The following is a 24,663-nucleotide window of genomic DNA, read 5'->3' on the forward strand; positions in this document are numbered from 1 at the left end:
AGACGAAAATGATAAAGAATATAGCAGTGACTTTCAGAAAGAAATAAATAAAGGCGATCCAGCTATTTCAATAAAGATTAAAAAGAACTCAGTCAGCAAACGAGAGGAGCGCAAGAAACAAAAAGATTTGGGATTGAAATACTTAAGCACTTAATACTTGTAATTTATTTTCTGAAGAAGAAAAAAAATCTATATTTGATTTTTTTGGGGCGTGGCAAGTAGTGACAAGCAGAAGCGATTTATTAGTGATTGTACTTCGGTTTGTTCAATTAAGAGACGGCGTAAATCAAAAAATTTAATAAATAGAAAAATGACAGTGGAATATAGTATACTAAAAAATAGTATACCAACACGCGTTTGCAGGCAGTTTTTACTTGCAACTTTATCTGTGACCGTGCGATTATTGAGAACTGTTTTAAATAATAAGGAGTATGAAAAATTTCCACAGCCTGATCAGCGAGGAATCCATGTACCGTCTAACAAGACTAAAACCGAACTTGTTCAACACTTTAAGGAATTTGTTAATTCTTTGCCAGCGGTGCCCTCGCATTATTGCCGAAGTTCATCTTCAAAAACATATCTTCCTGCTGATATAAAAAGCTATAATAACCTTTACAAAATGTATGTTTTTACTGAACAAAAAAATAATCGCCAGTTTTTAAAAAAGGGAAAATTTTTGAATTTGTTAAAAGAAAATTACAACATTGGAATTCACGTCCCAAAAAAAGATAAATGCCTAAAATGCGAGAGATTTAAGAATCTAAGCGAGGAGTTAAAGACTGAAGCAGAGACCAAAAATTATAAGGAGCATATCGAGGAAAAGGATACAATTAAGCAAACTTTCCTAGAGGAACAAAAAATGTCAGGAGAAGTAAACTCATATTTAGTAGTAAGTTTTGATCTTCAGAAGGTATTAGCTACTCCTCATGGGGATAATATGCTGTTAGGTTTTTCCCGAAAATATGCAGTTTATAACTTTTCTGTTTATGAATTGACTACAAAAAAAGGCTATTGTTACTTATGGGAAGAAAAAAATGCAAAAAGGGGTAGTAACGAAATTTGCTCAAACATGTTACACTATTTAAAATACGTAGATAGCACTGCTAAATATAAAAAAATATCAATGTACTGCGACAATTGCAATAAAAATAAGTTTTTATTTTTAATGATTAGATATTTTTTAAATCATTCTATTACCGTCAAAGAAGTGTTACTTATTTAATTGCAGGCCACATCTACATGCCTGTAGATTCAATACATGCAGTCATTGAAAAGAATATAAAAAATAAAATAGTACAAGCGCCATCTGAATGGCCCACTATTATTCGTAATGCCAGAAATAATCCAGAACCTTATATAATTATCAAGCAAAAATTCTCAGATTTTCTGGACTTTAAAAGCATTAATTTTGAAAAAGCAAGTAAACTAAAAATATCGGAAATTAAAAAAGCAGTTTTTTCTAAAAATGATTATAATGCTAGGGTTTTTTACTCTTTTAAAGAAAACGAAGAAGAACTAGTCTTTTTGAAATTAAAATCAGGTATTCTTAAGGCAGCCTATAAGGAGGAAATACCAATTAATTTTAAAAAATATAATGATTTTAAATAACTCTGCAATGAGTTAGTTATAAGGCCTGAGTATCACTCAGAGTATTTAACGTTAAAATGTTCTGGATCAGTACCTGATGTACTTAATGAGACTGACATTTGACAATAAAATTAAATATTCATAGTATTCATAATGTCATCTATTCATTTAATATTAACGTACATAATATCTAATAGCTAATCAATTTTTCTACTTAATGTATAGGAAAAAAATTTGTTTTTATATTTCAAGAATTTGTTTATTTTTTTTAACTAGTTAATTAGATTTTACGTGCATTACAAAATAGAGTATTATTATTATATAAGATTAACTAATCTGTTTTCATTTTTCATATGAAATACCTACTTAGGTATATTACAATTTTTTTAAGAATTTGTTTTTTTTAACTAGTCCGTTGTAAAATACGAGTATTATTATTATTAAACTATGTATGTATATAAACCAAATTATTTTATAAAAAAACTGTTTTTTTTTTAATTTTTTATAAGAAATACTTGTAATTATGTTACAAGTTTTTAAAATAAATATGTATTTTATGATACAACAATGTTCTTTTATGAATTATATTCAAAAGTAATTTGTGTTTTTAATTGGCATAAAAACCAAAAAAAAATATTTGTGTTAAAAAAGTTATTTGGCACATCTCCAGATAAGCGCCAATTTACACACCCATTAACAGTCATGTTTTGGCACAAGCGACTATTTCATTTTGGCATAAACACCATAGGTCAATAAGGTTTGGCATAAACGCCAAAAAATCCTAATTTTTAAGATTACAGCTTTACTTATCAACTTAAGACAAAAAAAATTATAAAAAAAATTAAGAACAAAAAATACTTTTTTTTAGTAACAAACATAATGCTTTAAAAAAATAAATACGAATGTTACACGGTTTTTTGTGTCTCCTGAAAAATTTGTAATTTGGCGTTTGTGTCGTTCTGCCTCAAACACGTCGAAATAGTGATGATATTTTTATTCCAATAGCAAATTTTAGAAGTACCATGAATTCTTTGTTTTTTAAGGGTTTTGAAAAATATAATAGTCTTCCTCGAGAAATAAAGGAATCACAATCTCTTGATCGGTTTAAAACTGTTCTAAAGAATTATATGAATAATATAAATTAGTTTGAATAATATAAATTAATTTGGAAATTGGAGAATTATGGCAATAAACTAATGTGGTTGGTGGAAATTCATTTGTTTGTTTTTCTTTCAAGAGGGTGAAATTGTGCTTATTATTATTTTTTGTTTTTTTTTTTTTTGTTACCTAGTTAAGTTACTTATTTAGTATAGTTTTGTTTTTATGTATATTTCATTTTTCACTGTTAATGTTTGAATATACACTTATCTTGAAAATGAAGCCAAAAAGGGTGCCAATGAAGTCACTTCGATGTTACTGAATTTCCTTAAAAACCACATCCATAACCGCAGTTTGGTTATTTTTAGTGACGGTTGCCAAATAAAAATTACGTAATGGCTCATTTTTTGTACACCTTGGTCAATATTCTAAAAATCGTTGATTCAGTAGGATACATATTTCCAATGAGGGGTCATTCCTTTTTGCCAAACGATTCGGATTTTGCCCTGATAGAGAAAAAGAAAAGACGCCTGGAAAGAGCCGAGAGACCAGAGGATTGGAATAATATCATTTTAAATGCCAGAATGAAACCTAACCAATTTAATTTGATAAAAATGAAGCAATACGATTTTTTTGATATAAAAACTGCGACCTGCAACTTTTTCCTAAAAACTCCAAAGTCAGCTATCAACATTAAAAAAATTAGGATTATGAAAATAACTAACCAAACATCTTCACTTTTTTTAAAGGATTCATACAGTGGGCCATTCAGAAGCAGTATTGTGGCCAAAGCAAATTTATCATGCAACATCCCAGTGGCGAAGCGTGAACTTTTTTTTCGGGTAGACAAACAATAAAAATCGTTAATTAGAAAAAAAAATTGTATTCAATATAATTCACTTTCACACATGAAATAGGGAATAAAAGCGCATGAAATATTAACTCAAAGAGAAATATTATGTGGTGATATAAAAAAGAAAAAAATAATTAACACTAGCATAAAATGTTAGATAGATTAAAATAAATACTACTTACAAAAAAACACAACTAAAATACGATTGCCGATATCGAACAGTCGTTCATAAATAACCACTAAAATATCCACTAAAAAAACCTTTTCTATATACCCAAAAATAAAAATACTAATTATTAAATTACTATAGCAGGCGCCCGCACCAAATGCCAAATGCAGATTCATCAAAAAACAAAACTGAAGATGTATTGCGGCCGACCAGATTAAGCGTGTCCATAAACAATAACCCTCAACAGCATTATAAAATAGCTGGTCGACTTCTATAGACAAAAGCTCGAATGTCTTTCCCGCGAGTAAATTTTGCATACGTAATAGGCTCAATAATGATGCGGCCGGACCTCTGTCTGTATTTGGTTCGATTAGATCTCCGAATTTCGGAAGACAAATATCAATGTATCTTCCTGGGGCTCGTATACATTAATTGGGTACAGCCCTGTATTTTTATCTTAATCAGTGCGGCAGGCGGGGCGCACCTTCGGATTAATCATGTTTAGATACTATACAGGGTGTTTCCTAACTACGGTACGAAACTATACAGGGTGAATCGTTAAGTCGTTTTATGAAAAAAGTTCCTATGAACGTATGTCGGGAGTTGCTTTGTTTCTGAGATACAGGACGATGAAGGGTCAAAAAAATAACGGTATTTTAAAAATACTATAACTATCCTTAAACCAATTTGGTTGAAATTTGGTGCAGTTATTTGAAGTTATAAGACGCTTATTTAGCTGTAACTAGATTGAAATTATTAGGTCCAGTGGCGTGTCAGTGGGCACCACATGCTTATTGTTGAGAAAAAAACAAGGTCAATAATTGTTTTGCAGCTTTTTATTTATTTTTGTATTTAAGCAACTAAAAACACAACTTTTTCGTATCTTATATTATCTTCATATCTGGCTTTGTTTTCGAAAAAAAAAATTTACAGTATCTTTAACTCATTCTAAAAATTATCCATGGACGACAACATGAAATAAAAACCAATTAATTCGATAAACAATTTCGACCTTAAAGTAAATGAGCAAAATGCCCACCTTCTGATAAAATACACGACGGCAAACGGTTTGTCATTGAGTGTCTGACACGCTCAAAAATACCTGGAGTATCCCTTATGATATTGCAATTGACAATTATCCGATTCCTCAAGTCATTCACATCTAGAACAGGAGTTTTATAAACAAGAGCCTTCAGATGGCCCCATAAACAGTAATCCAGGGGATTCATATCAGGACTGCGAGCCGGCCAATTTTGAGGTCCTGCACGATCAATCCAGCAATTAGGGTAGATGACGTCGAGATGCTGACGAGCAAGAACACTGACATGAGCTGGAGCCCCGTCGTGCATAAACCACATGTTGACTCTTACTTGTAGGGGACTTTTTCTAATAAAGTGGGTAAATGGTGCTGCAAGAAATCCGTGTAGGATTCACCTGTTAATCTTGCCGGTAAAAAAAATGGGCCAATTAGGTAGTCACCAATAATTCCTATCCAAACGTTCAGCGAAAATTGTTGCTGAAAATGAGTTTCTCTAATAACGTGGGGATTTTCGTCGGCCCAAAAATGATCATTGCGGAAGTTCATAATAGGATCTCTCGAAAAATTTACCTCGTCCGTAAATAAAATATTTGGTAGGAAATTATTATTGTGTGCCATCGTATGAATCAACCACCTGCAAAAACATTAATCTTGGATGAAAATTCCGAGGCAGTAGAGCTTGTACACGCTGTACGTGATATGGATGCAGGAGGTTTCTTTTTAGAACTTTCCAAACGGTTTTTAACCTGACTTCAAGCTGCAGTACAATCTTCCTGATACTATTGGAACGATCTTCTTCTATCGCATCAAGTATAGCTTCTTCCAGTTCAGGCGTTGTTATAGTTTCTGGTCTTCCACCACCCATATTTTTATTAAAACTCCCAGTTTCACATAATCTTGCATGTAGTTTTCTAAATGTTTTTGCACATGGAATTACTCTGTTAGGATATCTGTCCTGGTAAATTCTTCGTTCTTCTTCCGCATTTCCATTTGCTAATCCATAAATAAAGTACATGTCGGTCATTTCATGGTTAGTAAAATTGTTCATGATGGAGATGGAGTAATGAATCACTGCTAATTGACAGCTGAATTTTACTTATAGCAATTCTATCACTGTCAGCTGATCTCCAAAGCAGGTAAGTACAAAGGAGTTACTTGAATGGACTTGCCAGTTATTTGTCATAAGAAGCAATGTATTTGTTATTTTGTTGTATTTCAAAAATCTGATAATAAAAATCGTAGAAGTTGAATGTTTATTATCATAGGAAACAAGACACAAGAGACCAAAAAGTCGTGCATTGGAGGGTGGACATTTTGCTCATGTACTTTAAGGTCGAAATTGTTTATGGAATTAATTGATTTTTATTTCATGTTGTCGTCCATGGATAATTTTTAGAATGAGTTAAAGATACTTTAAATTTTTTTTCTCGAAAACAAAGCCAGATATGAAGATAATAAGATAAGATACGAAAAAGTTGTATTTTTAGTTGCTTAAATACCAAAATAAATAAAAAGTTGCAAAACAATTAATTATTGGCCTTGTTTTTTTCTCAACAATAAGCATGTGGTGCCCACTGATACGCCACTGGACCTAATAATTTCAATCTAGTATATAAAACGACCTAACGATTCACCCTGTATAGTTTCGTAGTGTAGTTAGGAAACACCCTGTATAATAATAGCAAGGATCTAATAAAATAACACCCTGTATAATAATAGCGACTACGTTCTGTGTTAATTTTTTTTTTATTTTAATTCAACAACAATTAAAACACGAAATAATTACGTAATAAATTAATGACAAATAACTGGATAATTTTGGGTAGACAGTGTTTACCTTGTCTACTCGTACGCTTCGCCACTGCAACATCCAACTGGAAAGGCTTTACAAGGAACCTCTTCTGTTTGCTTCAAATAAAGCTGAGAATTTAAGATCACTGTTACCGTTACTACGTCTTATAGCTAATAAAAACTACTATGAATGTATTCTGGATAATACTTACCCTCATAACATGGACATTAATAAAGAAGAGGATAATAGTAGTGGATGTGAAGATTAATTTACTACAAACTATTAACCTAATCCTTGTTTAGAATTTATTTTATGTTTAAATTTGTTAAATAAAACGTATGTTTTTTCTTATTTAACTTTTTTTTCTTGCAAAACCAACTTATGTCCAACAGTTTTTTTAAATTTTTGACAAATATATTAGAATTATTTTTTTTTTAACAAAAATTAAATATATTAGCTTAATATATGCTGTAATTAATAAAAAAATATGAAGAAATGAATTTGTTTTTTTCATTTCCTGAAAATTTTGGATTTTGGACATATGTGTTTTCTGTGAAACACGCCTCAACTTTTGTTCCTACAATTTTTTTCAAAAATCTACCATTCTCGAGATAGATGAAATCCAAAATATTTTTGAGTTTTCTCAGAAGGCCTCTACCCTTCGATTCCACAATTTTAAAGTGAAGGTTTTTGAATGCTATTCTTACGATTTCCGTAATAAAAATGTTGTAGGGCATTTTATCTCACGCTGCGCGTGTTATATCCAATTACACGCAATAACTTGGGCAGCTTTTTGTAGTATATTATACATTAAGCTAACAGACTTGAACACTATTAAGTAATATGCAAATTTCAATTGCAAACGCAAGACTTTTAATATTTGACAAATTTGTCATTTTCGTTACAATTGTTACAATTACCACATTTCATTCCACGGTTGCTACGTATATAAACGATAAACCTTCTTGATAAATTTATTATCACATTAAAAGCATATTAAATGGACTTAAAAAATATATAATTAAAATCAAAAGTTTATAGTGACCAGGTTTCTATGCACACAAGTTTATTAGTTTCCACTTTTTCCCAGCAGCTAATTTAATAATTTATTTGTAGATGGTTCAATATTTCTTTCACAGAGCATGCGAAATCTGTGAAGACAAATTTGTCGAAGACCTAATGAAAGTTCGTGGTAATATGCTTACTAAAGAAGAAGCCCAAATCAAAGTAGATGCGATGTTAAGACAAATAGAAGCTTGTGAATCAATGGTTGAGGTTTCTTTTCCTCTCAAGAGAGATAATGGCAAATATGAAATTATTCAGGGGTGGAGAGCGCAGCATAGTACTCATAAGCTGCCAGTTAAAGGTAAGTCATTTACAGTGGCTTAAGTAATGAACATTTATTTTTTTAAGTAAATAGTATTGAAGTTCAAAATAAAATATATCCTGACAATGAAAAAATAACTAATTTCAGTCATTAATTAAGTATAGTAAAGTTTGTTGTTTTCTTTAGTTATATGGTAGAATAGTATCTGTTAGAATATACGAGTATTTAATCCGGCAGTAATACTTGCACCATCTATTAGCTCCTACTAAGTGTTTTAAGCTAATATCAACCATTAACTATAGCTGGCGCCACTGATAGCAAAATCGTATTATTTTTAGGGTTTTTCTTATCGGAAGTATGTTACCAGTTTTTGTGACGTTTTAGTTTTATATTATTTTTTTTTAACTGTGACATTTAAATTCGGTCATATTTTTTCACATCAAATTTTATTAAACCGATGTGGGTTTTTTATTTAATTCTTCCATAGTCCATAGATTATGGACCTAATATGTTAATGGGAGAATTATCGGTGTAAAGTGGTAAAAGTTGTGTCGAAAAGTAAGGTTAATGAACTCTTGACTTTATTATCGTATAGAGTAGTGTACACTTCCGCGTCATCCTTTACCCAGTCAACACATGGTTGTTCTCGTCCTTTCCTATCCTACGGATTCCTTTTCTTGACGCTTCCCTACCCCTTGTATTTAGTACAACGTGCATTTCAGAATTAAACTTTGTAAAAGTTTCTATCCCACTACCGCGTTATCCTTCATCCCATCAACACGTGATTGTTTGTCCTTCCTATCCTTTAAATCCCTTTCCCAGACCCTTCCCAACCCCTTGCCGGTGGTAGCCGATCCTATTCACGCCGGTAACCAGGCCGAATGCATCGTGGGGGAGCCGACATCGTGCATTGAAAAGTTTTGATTGTGATTGATAATTAAATATAGTGAAAGAGTCGATTCGGGGAACAGGGTATATATCCAAATCGTGCTGGCAAATTGCCTCGTAGCAGAGCTATCAACAAAACAAGAAACAAAACAAGAGTAGTGTAGTGCCGTGTTAAGTTTAAATCAAATCAAATCAAATCGTTTATTTCCATCGACATCATAACAATGTATAGGAATTGTCAATAAAAAACTACAATGCTAATAAAAATAGAATAAAAGATATGAAAGGAAACAAATTTAACTAAATTTAGTCAATAAATCTACAGTTAAAGAATTGTGTCAACGAGTAAAAAGGACAGTCAGCTAATATGATCCTAAGAGCCCCTTTTAAAAGTTAGGAAAATCTTAGCTCTCTTTATTCTACATGGGAGATGATTAAAAATTTTGAGAGATGTAATTTCCAGATCATCCTGTACCTGCGACAACCGGGTAAAAGGGATGTATAATTTATCTGCACTTCGAGTTTTATAAAAAATTAAGATCTCTAGATCTCATGTGGTTGGAAAGATTTTTATGTACTTGACATGCGCACTCCAAGATATAGATGTTAATTATAGTTAGGATTTTTTCTTTTTACCTCATTTTATCTTTAAAGTACCACGGTAGGTTTCTCTAAAGGAAAATCTAAACATCGTACGTACAATGCGCTTTTGATTTATTAGCACTCTCCCAATACTGCAGGAATTACCACAAGCTAATAAGGCATAGGATAGAGTGGATATAATAAATAAGCCATAATAAAAGCTTTTAAGTGTATATGCATCCACATAGTCTCGAAGCTGCAAGATGTCATAATTGCTGCGGGACAATCTACTGCACACAGATTCCACCTGAGGATCTCACAATAGATGTCTTATCAATTACAATTCCCAAGAACTTGGCGGAGTGCTGTTGGATGATGCTACTTGATGACTCTTCTCTAAGGAGTAAGCTCCGGTCCTGAATAGCTCGAATTGGAGTGAAAACAAATGAACTATTCAAACAAAGACTATTTTTCTGGCACCACCCCGCTATATCAACTATACGCTTTGTGGCTTTTGAGTGAATAGACTGATAGTCAGTACCCAAGACTGCTGATGTATCGTCGGCAAAAAGTGTTATGTAACTGTCATTAACCAGGAGAGGCAAGTCAATAATAAAAAGTAAAAACAAAATGGTCCCAAGAACACTATCCTGTGGAACTCCAGTGACGACAGTTACCCAATTAGATATGGTCACCTGACCACTAACTTTCAATCTAACAGCTTGGGTTTTACCTGTCAAATATTATTCAGGCTATTTATAAGCCGGACCTCTTATACCATAATGAAACATCTTATTTAATAGTAAAGCATGATTAATGATATCAAATGCTTTAGTAAGATCAAAAAAATACCAAAAAAGTTCAGAAAACCTTTATAAAATGGCAGATAACAATAGCTTATTCTTGGAATTACGAGAATTTATCCGGTAGGGAGAACTTTAATAATTGGAAATTTGATATGAAAATTGCACTAATTTATAAAAATCTATGGGTCTGCATAGAAAGTTATCCAAAAGGGGATCAACCAAAGTTGAGATAAAACAAAGGGCAGATCAAACAGCTTTAGATTAAATATGTTTGATGGTACAACCTTGTGTTTATTCACATGTAAGAAAGAAGTATGGCAGAATATACTAAATGCTTAGTAGGAATACTAAATATACTAGAGGCTTATCAAGAAGACTAGGGTTAATCAAGCAGTTACTGAGAATTAAGCTAAAAGATTTTAAAACAATGGAGTTATATGTGAATGAGGCTATGTCTTTGGCTCAGAAACTAGAGGATATGCTACATCCAAATGACGAAGCATTTTTAGGAGTTGTTGTTAAGTGAATTTTCTCCAGAAAATGATCCTATAGTCATGGCTATAGAAAATTCTGTACAAACCATTACCAATGCCTTTATAAAAGCTAGATTATTACAAGACAATAAATACAACAAGGAAAGTGATGAAGTAGCTTTTTTGACCGAAAGGAAGTTTTTGAAAGGTAAGGCTGGTATAAAGTGTTACGCTTGTGGTGGCTATGGGAATTATAAAAATTAGTGATTGAAGTCTACAAACTCTGAAGAAAAACCTGATGAGCCAAAGGGTAAGTAGACAAGCAAGTATCATAAGAATAAAAAGGAAGAAAGAATAAGAAGGCGTTACAGGTATTGATAGATGACTGTGTTAAACATTCTGTTTTTGAAGGTAGTAGACAATGGTACAGTAAAAACATCTTGTCGGACTTGCATTGTCTTATTTATTTAATGTAACACGACGTTTCGGTTGGTAAGTATCTTCAACCGTTATCAAGTGTAAACTGACAGCAGACTACTATTCTATAGGGTTATATACTAGATGTGTGCAGCGATGTGGAAAGGAAAGTCATCCGTGAGAAGAGTTGGGGGGGAGGACACGCCTCTCTCTAGATCCTACACTGTCCTGATGTTGGGACACTTCCAGATGTTGGGTATATCGACGCTTGGCTGGCTGAAGATCCCCTGATTATGTGAAATGAAAGCTGCCTCTATGAACTTCCTCTTCCGCCAGTGCAGTTCCTTATGCAGAATCTTGGCTTCTGACCAGTGGATATTGTGTCCATTATGCCACGCGTGCTCTGCTATTCCGGATTTAGAAACCTCTCCTCTTTGGGTCCAGCTGCGATGTTCCTTCGCTCTGATTTCTAGGGGGCGCTTCGTTTCACCTATGTATGAGTCACCGCACTCACATGGGATCCGGTAGACGCAATTTTTGGTATCCAACATGCCATCTGGTTTGGTCTTTGATACCACGCTTCTGATAGTGGTGCTAGATCTAAAGGCAGTTCTAATATTGTACTTGCTGGCAATGCGTCGGATTTGTTCCGATGTACCCCTAATGTAAGGTATGGGTAGAAGTCTGGTTGTCGTGGTGGCCTCGTCTCTGATTTGATTTGGACGCGTCCTTTGGATGGTCCTACTTATTAGCTTCTTTGGATATCCATTCTGTTGTAGGTCTTTGTAGATGGTATCCACTTCAGTCTTGAGGTCCTCGTCGTTTCTACAGATGGTTCGAGCTCTATTGTAGAGGGATCTTATGATGCCTACTTTGGTGGTTGCAGGATGGTTGGACTCATAGTGAAGATACTGGCCCGTGTGTGTTGTTTTTCTATAAACTGAAGTTCGTAGATTTCCACCGACCTTTTTAACGAGGACATCTAGGAAAGGTAGAGCTGAGTCCTTCTCTGTCTCCATCGTGAACTTGATTGTTGGTCTGAAGCTGTTGAGGTGAAGCAGAAACTCTTAAAGTGCTTTTTCCTCTTTGTCCCAGATGATGAAGGTGTCGTCCACATATCGAAGCCAAAGCTTGGGTTTGCAATGGGAGGCATCTATTGCATGTTCCTCGAACCATTCCATAAATATGTTTGCTACTACTGGGGAAAGAGATGAACCCATCGGAAGTCCTTCGTCTTGGGCGTAGAATCTATCCTTGACCTGAAAGTAAGAATTACGAAGACAGATCTCCAAAAGTTCCATCACCCCGTCCAGAGGCAGTGTGGTCCGAGTTGAGAAAGCCGCATCCTTGCTTAGTTTGTCTCGGATGATGTTAAGAGACTCTCCTATGGGTACATTGGTGTAGAGACTTTCGACATCAAAACTCACCAATCTATCATTGGTCTCGACTTCGATCCCTCCAAGAAGGTCTACAAAGTGGGCAGAGTTTCGCACGAAAGACGCTGCATTTCCCTGGATCGGTCTAATGATCTCCAAAAGGAATTTGGAGAGTTCTGATGTCGGCGAATTTCTAGAGCTCGTGATGAGCCGCAGAGGCATTTGCTCCTTATTTATCTTGGGTAGTCCGTATAGGTGTAAAGGTTTGCTATAATGTGGTGTCAGCCTAAAGCGTACCGCATCCGACAATGTTGAGGAGTACTTTTTAAGTGCTCTGTAAATTTGACCTTCTATGGTTGTCGTCGGATCCTTAGATAGTAGCCTATATTCGCCTTTGTTCAAAACTTCCTCAACCTTGTTTTCGTAGGTTTCCAGGTCCATAATCACAGTTGCATTGCCCTTATCTGCAGGAAGAAATTTTGATGTTCTTTTCACTTTTGAGATTCCTGAGAGCTGTTTCCTCTTCTTTGCTGATGTTCTGCGAAGGTTTCTGTTTTTTAAGTGAGTCCAGAGCAACCCTTACCTCGTGTCGAAATTCATCGGCCTCAGGACGTGGTAGGTGGATTGATTCTACTGAAGACACTATGTCTATAAAGGATGGTTTTGATGATATGGCGAAGTTTAGTCCTCTGTTTAACACCTTTTGTTCAGCATCGGTAAGGGTTCTTTTTGACACATTAATGATGGTGGCGGGGAGGTTAGAGGTTGGTGCTGGTTGAGTCCTGTTGGTTCGTCTGGATTTAAGGTTTTGGAGTTTCGAAAGGTGGCCTGCTCTTAGCTTTTCTCTTAGTTTCTGGCAAGCGAAGTCTATTTTGTTAAAGACTGGTTGATAGTCTTCCTCCAATGTAACTTCTTTGATTTCTTCGAATCGCTAAATGCATTTGGTGGTAAACATTCTCAAAAAATGGTTTATCCACCTTATGTGTAGGACTGACTACACATATAACATAGGAGAGAGATAAACTTCATGAAAAGATCGTGTTAAGTCAAAAAGTGTTGTGGTCAATAAGCAATATGAACTGGATGTTTTGGAGCACCAAAGTTTGCTTACCCTAGCAAATTCAAAATCAGTCAGGTTTTAAGGTTAAAAAGGTTTGAAGTGACAATGGTACTGAATACTTAAATGAAGGCTTTAAAAATTATTTTAAAATTAAGGATAAAGAACAACTATAAGGTACACACCCTAACAAAATGGCGTTGCTGAGAAGACAAACATGACAATTGTGGAAAAGGCAAGATGTCTTTTGCAAGAAGCTAATCTGGATGAAAAGATGTGGGCATAAGCTGTAAATACTGCATTGTTTTTTAAAAACAGATCACCTTATAAAGTTCTTGAAGGGTCTACACTAGAGGAAAAGTAATCAGGTTAATCTTAAGTACCTTAAAGTTATTGGCTGTATTGCACATGCTCATATTCCAGATCAACTGAGGAAGAAATTTGATTTTAAAAGTAAGCAGTATGTATTTGTAGGCTATGATGAGCGTACAAAAGCTTATAGGTTATTTGATATTGAAAAAACCAAGCCATATTATAAAATCTAGAGATGTTGCTTTTTTTGAAAATCGTTTTCAATCAAACGAAAATAAGAATGATTTAACTAATCAAGAAGCACACATTCAATAGCAAGAAATCTTAGTAGAGCTCTGCATGGAAACAGAAGTAGATGAGGGGAAGATAGTGAAACTACATTCTCTGACACACATTTTACTGATGATGAAGAAAGTGCTTTACAAGAAGATGTAATTGAGGTGAAAAAATCAGGACGAGTGAACAAAGCAAAGACTTAACCAGATCATGTATCATATCTTCTTTCGGAGGGACATACGGAGGAATCAACCACTGTATGAGAAGATTTGGGTGGTAGTAATGGTGAGCAGTGGAAAAAAAACAATGGATGAAGAATATGGTTCAATTCTTGAGAATAATATGTGGAAATTGGTGGATAAACCAGAAGACAAGAAACTTGTTCAGTGTAAATGGGTTTTTCGGTTAAAGTGTGACGCTAAAGGAGAAAAGCGGTATAAGGCAAGACTAGTTGCTCGTGGTTTCACACAACAACATAGAGTGGACTACGCTGAAACATTTTTGCCTATAGTAAGAAATTCTACTTTAAGAATGTTATTTGCTATAGCTGTAAATATAGATTTAGACATAGAACATCTTGATATTACCACAGCTTTTCTAAACAGTGATTTAATTGAAAAGTTCTTTATGACTCAATCAGAGGGTTATATTAAGGCTAATAAGGTTTGTTTATTAAATAAAACCTTATATTTACTTTAAGTTGAAAGTTGAACAAACTTTAAAAAGTTTCGGTTATATAAAATCACAATATGAACCTTGTGTTTATTTTAAAAAGGTTGGAAGTACAATTATTCTAGTTGCCTTGTACGTTGATGATTTTTTATAATAATAGTAGTAAAATTAAAAAGTTTAAAGTTGTTATGTCGAAAAATTTGTTAGTCGAAAAAAAGTTAAAGAATTAGGTCAAGAAATGTTAGGCTTAAACATAGAAATAATTGTATTTATTAGAAAGACTTGGTATGTTAGATACTAAACCTACTTCAACCCCTATTGAATCTAGGTTAAAATTAGAAAAGGGCAAATATGATGATGATTCCTTATCGATGTCTTATAGGTTCTTTAATGTTTTTGGCGGTTAATTCTAGACCAGATATAGGTTTCGCACTAAGTTTTTTTAAGTTTTTAAGATTTAACACCTGTTTTACTAGTACCACTTTAAATTAAAGTTTATTAGTAGGAAATTAAGGGATTTTGTGATGCTGATTGGGGGAATAATTTGATATGATTTGATTTGACGAAAGATAGTTTTTATTTCTGTGTTTCACAATAGAGCCAAGCACATAAATGTAAAGTATCACTAATATAACTTAGGCAGTAGACAGAAAAGAAATTGACTTAAAATATGTCTCAGCTGACGAAATATCAGCTGATATTTTTATCAAAGGTGTGCCAGGTTCTAAACATAAATATTACGTTAGCTATTTAGGATGTAAATAACTTGTAATAATTATTGTATAACTTATTTATTTGTGAACAAGTTTTTCGTTATATTAATACAATGATTTGTATTACAATAGATTAAGTGGGGCTGTTAGAATACATATATTTAATTCAGCACTAATACTTGCGCCATCTATTAGCTCGTAATAAATATTTTAAGTTAATATAGAGTATGAACAACTATAGCTGGCGCCACAGCAAAGCTGTATTATTTTTAGGGTTTTTCTTGTTAGAAGTTTTTGTGACGTTTTAGTTTTACGTTTTTTTTTGTACTGTGACATTTAGAGTCGGTCATATTTGTTTGTTAATCACATTTACTTCTCTTTTCACATTAAATTTTATTAAACCGATGTAGAATTTTTATTTAATTCCCACGGTATCTTTGCTGTACCAAAGCTTTTGCGATCAATTATATTGCAATATTAAATTTGATGTTTTTTATTCCTTCAACAGGTGGCCTCAGATACTCTGAAGGTGTCAATGCTGACGAAATAAGAGCACTCTCAGCTATAATGACGTTTAAATGTGCGGTATGTGACGTTCCATATGGAGGAGCTAAGTCTGGAATTAAAATTGACCCACTAAAGTATTCAGTTCGCGAGTTAGAAGCTATAACGCGAAAGTTTTCCCTTGAACTTATTAAAAGAGGTTACTTAAGTCCGGCTCAAGATGTTCCGGCCCCTGATATGGGTAAGAATGGTTTAATTGTGGTCTAATATCGGAGGGTTAGTGCAAAAAATTATCAGGTCAAAAAATGGATAAGTAATAATAATAATAAATCGTTTATTTCCCTAATTTAGAATAAAGTATTATATCTTAACTAGATACAAAGATAATAAATATCATATATGCTTTAATATTTAAAAAAATCTTATCCATAATACAGGCAAAAAAGAGGCTAAAGGCAATTTAAAAAAGATTCGTGTTAAACCTCCCTCATGTAATAAGTTTAATTTCTTTTTTGTTATAAAACATAGTGGTATGCAAAGGCGGAGAAATTAGACCTGTATGCCGGAGATTCAAAGAGAGTTCGACCTTTGCCGATAGAGTCTAAGCATGAATTTATATACGACGTCTGCAAAATTACAATGGCTCATAACCCGAGCGTCGTATCAGGTAATTTTTTGTGATGTTGAAACCGGGTGTCTATGTGGAAACAGTTGTTTTAAATTAGTTAATTAAATTAGTTAATTAATAAGCAGATTCAATGCACTTACTTATATGCGGTTTATACCTCATATTGGTGTTAATGTGAAGTTCCAAATCGGGAACAAGTAGAATGCAAAAGCTGGTTTGTGGAGGCTTCCAAAGCCATACTTCACTTTCCAAATAAATTATGTGTTCAAATGGGGTGACCTGTAAAAATTCGTTAAGCAATTCTCTGTCAATGATTTTGAGGTTTCGCGACATACATTTGTAATGGTAATATAGGCATAAATCAACAAGCAGTTGAGCTTTGCAATCAAAAATCAAAAATAGGCTGGACAAAATACTTAAATAAAATAAAATCTTTTAATTCTTAAAAAATATCTTAAATATTATATGAAGTAATATTAAGTGTAATTGATAACCTCTTGCATTAACTACTGCTTGTATTCTTCTAGGTACTGATTCAATTAAATTTTCTTTTACTGTCCTGTTCATACTGGTCCAGCCTTGAAGCCAAGAAGTTTTTGAAATAACTCTTCAGCATTTTTAACCTTTCCAGAGTCACGAATTTTGCGATCCAGAAATTCCCAGAAATTCTCAATCGGATTTAAATGCGGACTTTAGGCTGGTCACTTTAATAATATAATTTTTTCTTGCTCCAACCATGCCTTTACCAACTTTAAAGTGTGCTTAGGATCGTGGTCCTGTTGAAACACAAAATGAAACTAATAATAACATTAAAAATAAATACAAATAAAATTAACTGGTATTGATTGAAATGTGTAGGACTCCATTAAATCCCGTAGAATATCTCAATACATAAAGCGGTTCATTTTTCGTACTACCCGATGAAGAGGCCCCGTACCATACCAAGAAAAGTACCTCCACACCATCACGTTACCACCTTCATGCTTTCTATCTTTGGCCCTTTGTAGACGTAGCTTTACATTTTTATGACCGTAATATCGTATGACTGTGAGAGCCGCGGCTCAGAACCCTGTTTGGTTAGCTGGATAGAGGCCATGCTCTCGCAACGTCATGTATCTGCCCAGCTCAACAACGAGATTATCGAAACGTTGGCGGCTAAGGGCTGCCCGCAGGGAGGAGTATTGTCCCCTCCCTTGTGGTGCCTTGTGGTCGACAGCCTGATAAATCTTTTAAACAATGCTGGCCTATACACATAGGCCTACGCTGATGATCTGGTAATCCTTTGCCCGGGGAAAGACGCCGTCTCAATGCGGGGCCCTATGATGAGAGCCCTGCGTATGGTGGACATATGGTGCCTCTCGGGGGGTCTCAGGATTAACCCCAATTAAGCAGAGCTCCTATTATTCACGAGGAGACGTAACTTTGGCACGCCCCCTGTTATATCTCTAGATGGCGTGCAGCTGCATTATTCCAGGACAGTTCTATTCCTGAGAATTAAGTTAGATCCCAAACTCTCCTGGTAAAATCATGCAGACACCAGAATGAAGAAGGCCACCTGCGCGCTATGGGCCTGCAGGCGGGCTTTCGGCAATACGTGAGGTCTGTCTCCTAAGATCCTCCACTGGATCTACTCGCGCATTGTGAGACCTCTTCTCACATACGGGGCTATCGTTTGGTGGCCATGTACGAAAAGAGCGAAAATTCGTGCTCAACTGGACAGAGTCCAACGTCTTGCATGTCTCAGCATAACGGGTTCCATGCGGACGGCTCCAACTAGAGCGCTCGAGACTCTACTAAGCCTTCCGCCTCTGGCCCTCGTTGTGCAATTCGAGGCAATGAGGACTGCGTACAGGCTATACTACGTGCTGGCGAGACCGGTCACGCAAAATATTGGTCACGGGCCATACAGGAATGTCCTCTCCTTCTGATGGGCAGTGACTACATGGCTCCAGTGACTGTGGACTGCGAGGGATTCGTGACGCATATTGCAGGTAGAGAGGAGTGGCAGCATTCCATCAGACCTGCATTGTTGAATAGGAGGACCATCTGGTACACATATGGCTCCAGAATGAATAACAGAGCTGGATCAGGGCTTTGTGGTGGGATCCCACATACCAGTACGGTATACTCGCTGGGGGAGCACGCCACTGTCTTCCAGGCCAAAGTATTCGCTGTATTAAAATACGGACAGAAGATCCTAAGCTGCGGACACCGCAATACAGTCGTATCAATATGTTCGGACAGCAGAGCTGCCATTAAGCCTATCACGGCCGCAAAGGTAAGCTCCAAGCTTGTACCAGAGTGCATAAAAGTCCTGAAAAAACTGGTGCAGGTTGGCTGCAGGGTCCAGCTCGTCTGGATACCTGGCCATGCAGGCCATGCAGGTAATGAGGAAGCGGACTTTCTTGCCAGACTGGGATCCGCGAATGTGCCGATGGGGCCGGAACCCATAGTTGGTATCGCCAAATGCGTTGCGGTCGTGTCAATGAAGGGTCTGCTGGACAAGTGGACTCACCGAAGATGGACTGAGTCCCCTGGTATGAGACAGACCAAAGCGCACATAGGTGGGCCCTCTGCCTGTCTTACCAAAAATCTACTACGCCTAAAAAGACGCGAAATTCAGCTTGTGACAGGTCTTTTAACCGGTCAGTGGCACTTAAGAAGCCATCTCCATACTATCGAAATTGCGGACAACCCGGAATGCCGATGGTGCTGTGAGGAGGATGAAACCGTTGACCATGTAGTCGGGAAGTGCCCAGCACTCACACGCGCCAGGTTCAAATACTTGGGTAACACTTTCAGTGTACCGAGTAACTTTAAGTCCTTTAGACCAAAAAGCCTAAGGCCGTTGGGCTCTGGTAACCCCCAGTGGGGCATGACGGGTCCATTAGGAGACCTATATGCTCAACTACCTTGGCAGCCCACTGTTTCGACAATTCAATTCAATCGTATGACCAAATATTGTGTATCTTTGAATGATTCGTGAGACAGTGTTCTTTGCAACTTCAATCTTGTAGAAATATTACACTGTTTAATACCCTGTATGTAAACTATGATTTTGCTTTTGCCATCTTAACACAAATATATCAAATATATCGCTAATCGTTATAAATTTAACTGACCTGAATCCTGACTATTCAAAAGTTGAAAAATTCCAACCAATATAGCCAAGCTTGTACAATCTAATTTTACTCTCATACAAGCACAAATTTCACAGAAAATATATTAAATAGAGTTAACATTAAAGGGATAACATGTGTGCTATTTTAGTTGATTTTAATTTGTGTTTTTATCTAGATAGCACCTTTTAAGGCATTGGATATTCAATAAATCTATCCTTTAGAATATACCAGCTATCCTATGGGCATCCAAAATTGTCCAATGGACAAATGGTTTGGGTACTTAATAAAGTTAATTAGTGTCGATTTAATGCTTTTTAAAGAGATTTGTTTGATTTGTGTGATTATTAATCATCTTCTTCTTGAAGTACCTATCTTTCTATATGGATGTTGGCTATCACGCTGGTCCAAATTACTTTATTTCCTGTCACTCTGAATCGAGGTGATATTCCGGCTAATGTACAGGATGGCCAAATAAGAATGCGAGGTACTGTATCTGGGAAACTATTCATCGTAGAAGCTTGCGATAAAAAAATGTATTACTAAAATGGCCAAGAGAATGACCTGGAAAATATTTTCAAGTTTCTAAAATGGCCGCTAGGGGGCGCAACTCCAATCTTGAATCTAGAAAACTGATGTTTCTGTAAATTTTGCTGAATTAACCTAAAAAAAAATGGCTGATTATTAAAGTAGAGATTAATCCAAACCTTTTTTATTTGAATAGTTTTGCTGTATCTCTCTAAAAATAAAGTGGTGGGGGGTGTTCAAAAGTTGGCTTAAAACACACCCTGTATACTAAAAACGCCTTAGCCGATTTTATCAAACTTAGGCTAGTTGAAAAGAGCTATTATTAAGCTATGAATATTATTATATTTTATGTTTTTTTAGTTTTACATCTCGCCGCTAGAGGGCTTTTTTCGGCTTTCTGACACAAATGACTAATTTTCTCTAAAAACTTAAATGCAATGGTATAAATTTTTTATACAAAAAAATAGCTTAATGACGCCTAAATATGCTTGCGAAAACCGCATCTTAATATCTTCATCCTAACCTAAAATTTAGGCCAAAGAAAATTTTATATGGAAATCCCTTAATATTTATAAAAACTACAAAATAATTTATTTCGAATTTCTTTTATAATGTAAGTTGTGGCCCTATAAAGGACCGATTTTAAAAAGAAAGGGTTTTAATGCCCCCGTAAATGCTCGAAATGCTGACCATCACGCTCTATGCATTGCTGAAGCCTCTCATGGGTAGATAGAACTGCAGCTTCAATTTCGGCTCTCGGTATGGTATGTATTGCATTACGAATGCGGTTTTTTATATCTTCTCTAGTCGTAGGCTGAGTCTGAAATACAATGTCCTTTAACCGCCCCCATAAATAGAAATCAAGACAGGTTAAGTCTGGGGATCGCGGAGGCCATGGAAACAGGCTTCCTCTTCCAATCCACCGCTGTTGAAAAATGTTATTAATATGCTCTCGCACATTCCTAGCAAAATGTGCTGGACAACTATCCAACTGCAAAAACAAATTTTGCCGGACTTCCAGTGGCACATCTTCCAGCAACAACGGTAATTGATTTATCAAAAAGTCGAAAAAAACAATGCCATTTAGAGATTGCTCAAAAAAATATGGTCCAATAATGTTGCCTCCAAGTATACCACACCACACATTTAAACTCCAGCGCCCTTGGTGCTGAACTTCACGCAACCAATGCGGATTTTCTGCAGACCAATAATGCATGTTATGCAGGTTGACTCTACCGTCACTATTAAATGTGGCTTCATCGGTCCAAAGAATTTTAAATAAAAAATCTCTGTCGTCGCGTATCATGCCTAATATCCAATGGCAATAGTCCAACCTACGGTCAAAGTCTGCTTCTTCCAATGCCTGATGTAAATTAACATGATATGGGTGCATTCTATAAATATACTTAAAAAAAGATGAACTTAAATAAATCCATATATGGCGATGGCTATTAGAATTTACCTATTGTCCTTCAAAATATTTTGAATCGTTGTTCTTGATATGCCTAATTCAAGGGATAAAGCTCTTGTGCTAACATGAGGATTTCCTTCAATATATCCCAGTATGCTGTTAATATTGTCCACATTTCTTCTAATTCTTGGCCGTTGAAACCTAGGCCGAAAACTACCATTGGCTCGTAAGTTCGCCACTAATCGTGGAAAAAATCTAACATCGCAAGGACTTCGATTTGGATATCGAGCAGCATAAACTCTTTTTGCTACTGCAGCATTTTGAAGACTGATTTTTTATATAAGCATTATTAATACTTACCTTTTAGTGATATTAGGTAATATTTTCAAAAATGGTAAATTTTGTTTTCAAAAGTAGTGAATTTTAAACAATTCCAAAATAATTAGTATAAAAAAATTAAAATTTAAGGGTATAAAATATTCTTTGGCCTATATTTTAGGTTAGGAACAAGATATCGAGTTGCGGTTTTCGCAAGATTATTTAGACATTATTTAGCTATTTTTCTATAAAAAAAATCATATCAACGCATTTAAGTTTTTTGAGAAAATTAGTCATTTGTGTCAGAAAGCCGAAAAAAGCCCTCTAGCGGCGAGATGTAAAACTAAAAAAACATGAAATATAATAATATTCGTAGCTTAATAATAGCTCTTTTCAACTAGCCCAAGTTATATAAATATAATATTAGATAAAATCGGCTAAGGCGTTTTTAGTATACAGGGTGTGTTTTAAGCCAACTTTTGAACACCCCCCACCACTTTATTTTTAGAGATACAGCAAAACTATTTAAATAAAAAAGGTTCGGATTAGTCTCTACTTTAATAATCAGCTATTTTTTTGTTAGGTTAATTCAGCAAAATTTACAGAAACATCAGTTTTCTAGATTCAAGATTGCAGTTGCGCCCCCTAGCGGCCATTTTAGAAACTTGAAAATATTTTCCAGGTCATTCTCTTGGCCATTTTAGTAATAAATTTTTTTATCGCAAGCTTCTACGATGAATAGTTTCCCAGATACAGTACCTCGCATTCTTATTTGGCCACCCTGTACATACGTAAATTTCACCAAAATGTTCGTCTATTTTCTCCTCATGAGTTTTGAACAAAATGTATGTCAAATGAGATACTTTTGAACTCCATTATTTGTCCTATAATATACACTTATTTGGACCAATTTTGGCCACTCAATTTTTTAAATAGGGTTTCATATTAAAAAAAAAACATTTAAAGTTTCGTCAAGGGGCTAGTTTTTACACCATGACCCAGAATCTTAAATCACTAGGAGAGGCTATATGACTTTTTATTTACAAAAAAGTAGTCAAATGAAATCCAAGGAACCCAGTGAAAACCATTTTTCAACATATCGTTCTTAACCTCAAATATTGAGATTCATGGATGTTTGAAGGCCAAGGATTGTGCGGTATATTATTATAGTTGGTCTACTGAATTGATGAACCTTTTGTTTTTTAATAAAGCCCATGAAAGAAAAAACAAGTGATTTAATCGCGACTCAGGTGTTCAAATGGCCTTCGTTATTTTAAATGTAGATTTGACGACGCTGAATTAAAAGAACAGCAGTCTCAATTTCACTCTTGGAATATTCAAAATAGCATTTCTAATTCCAAGGAAATAGGTTGTCGCTTCCAATCCAAGAATCAGGGAAGGTGGCATAAATACTGGCGAACAACAAGAACATAATGGGCGAAATAACCATCATGCTGGAAGAACATATTTTGGGGGACGTCCAGCGGAATGTCGTCCATTAAAATTAGAAGAACATTTTTTAAGGAATCTAATCTAAGTATTCTCGAACACTTAATCGACCGTCCAAAGTGAATAGGCTAACAACCCGCCCCACAGTGGTCTGAAATCACTGTCGCTGAATTCGAAAATGATATTCAAATGGCGAAAACAAATGGATGGAAGATGGAATTTTTTGCAGAAAAATAGTTTGTATTGTATTGTAACTAGTATTTTATTATAACATTTGACTAACAACTATCTTACAATAATAACTTCAATCTTATGAATAGTTGCCATCATCGTTAGTGTCATCGTGTCGCTTTCATCTGTCAATTGTTCATGTTCTTTGTTTCTTGCACTGGACTGATCACAATTTAAAAAAGCAATTACTTCTGGAAACAAGCAAACAACTTTTACTTCGCTTTGCTTTAGGTTTTTGCAAATTTGAAATCAATGGATCGGAAGACGCAAGGAGCCGCAGAAAAATTTTTGTGAGAAATGTTCTCTGTAATTTCCTACATCCTTATTCCGGGCTTCTTATGCCTCTTCCGATAGTTGCCCAATAGGAAGAGTCGATCTTTCAGCAATTTTCCCGCTATGAATTAGCACCTTGTGGACTGTCGTCAACATGTTGTACCATGGATACAAATCAACGAACAATCTCGCAGTTTCTGAATAATATTCGTCAAATGCTTTGATATTATTATTGAAACCACTTGACAGAACCTGTAATGTAACATGAAAACGTTTGATGAAATTTTCGTCGACGCCGAGAATTTTTGCAGCAATTGCCGCGTTTTTAAAAAAAACGTCGAGCAGTATTTCCGTCAATTGAATTTCCCATGCCTTGTTTTGTTCGGTCAATAAGCAGTTGGTTCTCGAAATCAGCCTGAATTTGTTTTTTAAGCGCTGCAGGTGCTTGTTTTACATCTTCCTTACGAGATTGCCCCTGTTTCGTATCCATTTTGTACCCGATATGCAGTAGGCATTCAAACCTTATCTAACAATGCAAAGTCAACAGGCCATATTGTAAATTGTCAGCATGAACGACTAGTTTCTACATTTTGTCGATGTCATTGAATTCTTTCGAAGTGGCCTTGCATACCGAACATCGCATTGAAGAGGTAGTTTCTGTTACGGTGCAGAGTTAGAAACCTTACCGTTAATCATAGTAACAGCCAAATTGTAAGAGATTCGAATTGATAGGTAACACTCATACTGAACCAGGGAAGCCTTGTC

At 35.2% G+C, this 24,663-nt stretch overlaps 1 protein-coding gene across 1 annotated transcript in view; it reads left to right on the plus strand.

The window, feature by feature from the left end:
• The window catches only part of LOC126745323 (glutamate dehydrogenase, mitochondrial-like), a 72,921-nt gene that overhangs the window by 23,690 nt on the left and 24,568 nt on the right, over nucleotides 1-24,663 (plus strand). The window contains exons 2-3 of the mRNA XM_050453094.1: nucleotides 7,655-7,904; nucleotides 15,946-16,182. Of these exons, the coding sequence (XP_050309051.1) occupies nucleotides 7,655-7,904; nucleotides 15,946-16,182 (487 nt within the window). The remainder of the gene's footprint in view (nucleotides 1-7,654; nucleotides 7,905-15,945; nucleotides 16,183-24,663) is intronic.

Source organism: Anthonomus grandis, chromosome 15, assembly GCF_022605725.1.
Source record: "Anthonomus grandis grandis chromosome 15, icAntGran1.3, whole genome shotgun sequence".
Lineage (NCBI taxonomy): Eukaryota > Metazoa > Arthropoda > Insecta > Coleoptera > Curculionidae > Anthonomus > Anthonomus grandis.